This window comes from Cherax quadricarinatus, chromosome 4 (genome assembly GCF_038502225.1).
Source record: "Cherax quadricarinatus isolate ZL_2023a chromosome 4, ASM3850222v1, whole genome shotgun sequence".
In the NCBI taxonomy this organism is placed as follows: Eukaryota; Metazoa; Arthropoda; class Malacostraca; order Decapoda; family Parastacidae; genus Cherax; species Cherax quadricarinatus.
In genome coordinates this window covers 73,796,387-73,801,488 of record NC_091295.1, presented here as the reverse complement: position 1 = coordinate 73,801,488, position 5,102 = coordinate 73,796,387, and the positions used below count along the sequence as shown (strand labels likewise).

The 5,102-nt window shown below is 47.9% G+C and overlaps 1 protein-coding gene across 1 annotated transcript; it reads right to left on the bottom strand.

Annotated features, from left to right (window-relative positions):
• Positions 1–875: 875 nt before the first annotated feature.
• LOC128684326 (uncharacterized) lies at positions 876–3,094 on the bottom strand. The gene is made up of 2 exons (XM_070098359.1): positions 1,853–3,094; positions 876–1,729 (listed from the first exon to the last, which is right to left on the bottom strand). The coding sequence occupies exons 1-2, from the start codon at positions 3,009–3,011 to the stop codon at positions 876–878; spliced, it is 2,013 nt and encodes a 670-aa protein (XP_069954460.1). The 5' UTR covers positions 3,012–3,094.
• Positions 3,095–5,102: the final 2,008 nt, after the last annotated feature.

Here is a 5,102-nt window from a genome sequence, read left to right as displayed (position 1 = left end):
CGTTTATTAATTTTAATATACAGTCCACAAATTTATATATTTACCAGAATTCCTGGTGATACATATTTCATTTGTGATTAATAGGTCTAGAGCAACTTGTGGATATGACAGTGGTAGGTATCGAAGGGGGACTTTTTTGTGACCTAGGTGTCCCAAATTCCTACTTGTCTATGTAACTCTGATAAATAATAATTATCTTTGTTATTTACTGGTATGTACATTATGAGTTACATACAGATAAATGCAATTTTCCACAACATGGGATACATATGTAATAATACATGGGATACATATGCAGTAATACATGGGATACATTTATAAATAATTGTCTTTATTGGTATATCACGAGAGGAATTGTAACAAACTTGTAAATTGTAAATATATTGTAAATATTTACAACTATGTATTGTAAATATTTACAACAAAAATAAATATGATTAATATATTTGTCATGACTCAGAGCCCCTTACCAAGGGCACGACAGTACCCGCTACCAGGGGCACGACAGTACCCGCTACCAGGGGCACGACAGTACCCGCTACCAGGGGCACGGCAGTACCCGCTACCAGGGGCACGACAGTACCCGCTACCAGGGGCACGGCAGTACCCGCTACCAGGGGCACGACAGTACCCGCTACCAGGGGCACGACAGTACCCGCTACCAGGGGCACGACAGGTAGGTGACAGGAGGTGAAAGTTGGGATATGTCCTTTATAAATGATAATAACTGCTTTCTCTCCTCTTCTTCCTTTCTCTCACTCTCTTTGCCGTCTTTCCCATCTCTTCTCTCCAGTCACAGAATATCAATTCCATCCTGGTGTTGATAAGATGATGTGACAGGTGTTGAGCTGACAAGGAGACAGGTGTTTAGGTACCTACTTCCTTCTGCCTGTCATGTGTGCACTACCGAGGGAGGCCACTACGTGAGGTCCTCCCACTCCGTGACCGTAAGTGTTGCCGTAGATGTAGTCCAAGCTCGGAGACGACCTGGGAGGGTCGTCACTACGTTCACGGATAGTTGCGGCGTTCTTGTGCGTGTCCTTGGTGGTGTGGCTGCGGTTCTTGGCTCTATGTTTGTTGTGGTGGTCTCTCCTGATGGTGGGGATGGTGTTGTAGGTGTAGAGTGTGCCGTCGTGGGAGGTGTAGAAAGTATATGAGTCTTCCTTGTATGGCTGCTGATGTTGCTGATGATGATGTTGCTGATGCTGCTGGTGAGATCTGTAACCATATGGAAGGTAAGCATGTTGGGGACTTATCTCCGTGCCTTCTGCAGCGGCCTCGTCAGCAGCCTCCTCTACACCATAGTCTCCATCACCGTAGTCTCTTGCCCCATAGTCTCCCTCCCCATAATCTCCCTCCCCATAGTCTCCCTCCCCATAGTCTCCCTCCCCATAGTCATCTCCCTCACCTCCGCCCCCACCTCCTCCCCCACCTCCCCCCCCGCCTCCGCCCCCACCTCCACCTCCACCTCCATCTCCACCTTCGCCCACTCCTTCTCCCTCAGGATCAACATCTCCCTCGCCCTCTTCCCCCTCTCCATCGCCGTCACCGTCGCCGCCGCCGCCGCCGCCGCCGCCGCCGCCGCCGCCGCCGCCGCCACCACCACCACCACCGCCGCCTCCGCCGCCTCCACCTCCGCCGCCTCCACCGCCTCCACCTATGCCAGGAATAACTATAGGCGCTGTAGAGAAGATGTTCTCTATGCCTGAGTTGGGTAGATAGGCGTACCCTGGAGAGAGAGACACAGAATTAGTTATATCACACACAGACACCACGAGATATTTAACTCCAAACACTCACAAACACGCACACACATGTACATCCACACATACCTCACACTGTGTATACTCACAGAAGATCAACGTGTAGGCCATCTTAATGAAGGTGTTGACTCCCACAGAGAATGGATCGTAGGGAGCGATAACCAGGACACCGTCGGGCAGATTGGTTGAGTTCTGCAGCTCTGGCAACTCCTGTTTCACGATTTCTTTGTCGACGAAGCGATTGTAGTCGTACTGTACCCTGTGCCACCAGTCCTTGATGGTGTAGAAGCCAGTCAGGGAGCCTAGGATGTGCAGCAGCTGGCCTAGCGGGTTGAAACTGATGGTGGTGAGAGTAACGTGGGCATCATTGATGGTGGTGTCGTTACTAAGAGGAACATTGTCAGTGCTGAACATGGAATTTAACAAATCCTCAAACGCGGAAACTTGCTGCTCATGCATGATCTCACTGACGTTGTTGAAGTATTGGTTCCACTCTATCAGGATAAGGTTCACCTCGTTGAAGAACCGGAGCCACTGCATCCCAGTACTGTTGCCTTGGTTCTCCGGCTCCTGGTTCTCGTTCACCACATCGACGAAGCTAAAGATTTGCCCAAGTCCCCACATGACGTCCCTCAGCATCTCTCCTCCGAAGCCAGACGTCGTTGTATAGTACGTTTGTACCTGTGACTTTGACATCCCCTTCGTGACAGGCTTCACCTTCTCGCCCTCTTCATTCTTCGAAGGCTTTACTGTCTCGGCTTCTTCAACGGGGGTCGTTTTCAGAGGCTTCAGTTTTTCAGCTTTGCCAGTGTTTCCTTCCACGCCGGTAACCGTTTCAGGCTTCAGTGTCCTAGCTTCTCGGAAGCCTCTGTTAACGGGGGTTATTTTTTCAGTCTTCAGTGTTTTAGTCTTTTGATGACCTCCTTCAACGGGGGTCATCGTCTCGGCTTCCAATATCGTATCTCTTGTGTTGCCTCTTGTGTTGCCTCTTGTGTTACCTCTTGTGTTACCTCTTGTGTTGCCTTTTGTGTTGCCTCTTTCAACAGAGGTTATCGCCAGAGTCTTCACCGTCTCTGTGTTGTTTCCTTCAAGGGAGATCACCATCCCCGCCGCAGGAGGAGTGAGAGACTTAGCTGCTGCATCATCTCCTGCCACTGAGGTCTCCGGGGACGACTGAACAGACGAGGCGACGACGATAACGACGACCACTACGACCGGGGAGAAGCAGCAACGACTCCCAGAGGCCATCACTGCACCTGTCAACACAATTATTAATGTCCAGAGAACTTCTCCGAGATTGACCAAAAACTGACACCTGGCAAAGGAACTCTGACAACATTTCGCTCCATTCTGGGCCACTGTCAAGACAATAACAGGCCAGGACAATGTCAAGACAATAACAGGCCAGGACAATGTCAAGACAATAACAGGCCAGGACAATGTCAAGACAATAACAGGCCAGGACAATGTCAAGACAATAACAGGCCAGGACAATGTCAAGACAATAACAGGCCAGGACAATGTCAAGACAATAACAGGCCAGGACAATGTCAAGACAATAACAGGCCAGGACAATGTCAAGACAATAACAGGCCAGGACAATGTCAAGACAATAACAGGCCAGGACAATGTCAAGACAATAACAGGCCAGGACAATGTCAAGACAATAACAGGCCAGGACAATGTCAAGACAATAACAGGCCAGGACAATGTCAAGACAATAACAGGCCAGGACAATGTCAAGACAATAACAGGCCAGGACAATGTCAAGACAATAACAGGCCAGGACAATGTCAAGACAATAACAGGCCAGGACAATGTCAAGACAATAACAGGCCAGGACAATGTCAAGACAATAACAGGCCAGGACAATGTCAAGACAATAACAGGCCAGGACAATGTCAAGACAATAACAGGCCAGGACAATGTCAAGACAATAACAGGCCAGGACAATGTCAAGACAATAACAGGCCAGGACAATGTCAAGACAATAACAGGCCAGGACAATGTCAAGACAATAACAGGCCAGGACAATGTCAAGACAATAACAGGCCAGGACAATGTCAAGACAATAACAGGCCAGGACAATGTCAAGACAATAACAGGCCAGGAAAATGTCAAGACAATAACAGGCCAGGACAATGTCAAGACAATAACAGGCCAGGACAATGTCAAGACAATAACAGGCCAGGACAATGTCAAGACAATAACAGGCCAGGACAATGTCAAGACAATAACAGGCCAGGACAATGTCAAGACAATAACAGGCCAGGACAATGTCAAGACAATAACAGGCCAGGACAATGTCAAGACAATAACAGGCCAGGACAATGTCAAGACAATAACAGGCCAGGACAATGTCAAGACAATAACAGGCCAGGACAATGTCAAGACAATAACAGGCCAGGACAATGTCAAGACAATAACAGGCCAGGACAATGTCAAGACAATAACAGGCCAGGACAATGTCAAGACAATAACAGGCCAGGACAATGTCAAGACAATAACAGGCCAGGACAATGTCAAGACAATAACAGGCCAGGACAATGTCAAGACAATAACAGGCCAGGACAATGTCAAGACAATAACAGGCCAGGACAATGTCAAGACAATAACAGGCCAGGACAATGTCAAGACAATAACAGGCCAGGACAATGTCAAGACAATAACAGGCCAGGACAATGTCAAGACAATAACAGGCCAGGACAATGTCAAGACAATAACAGGCCAGGACAATGTCAAGACAATAACAGGCCAGGACAATGTCAAGACAATAACAGGCCAGGACAATGTCAAGACAATAACAGGCCAGGACAATGTCAAGACAATAACAGGCCAGGACAATGTCAAGACAATAACAGGCCAGGACAATGTCAAGACAATAACAGGCCAGGACAATGTCAAGACAATAACAGGCCAGGACAATGTCAAGACAATAACAGGCCAGGACAATGTCAAGACAATAACAGGCCAGGACAATGTCAAGACAATAACAGGCCAGGACAATGTCAAGACAATAACAGGCCAGGACAATGTCAAGACAATAACAGGCCAGGACAATGTCAAGACAATAACAGGCCAGGACAATGTCAAGACAATAACAGGCCAGGACAATGTCAAGACAATAACAGGCCAGGACAATGTCAAGACAATAACAGGCCAGGACAATGTCAAGACAATAACAGGCCAGGACAATGTCAAGACAATAACAGGCCAGGACAATGTCAAGACAATAACAGGCCAGGACAATGTCAAGACAATAACAGGCCAGGACAATGTCAAGACAATAACAGGCCAGGACAATGTCAAGACAATAACAGGCCAGGACAATGTCAAGAC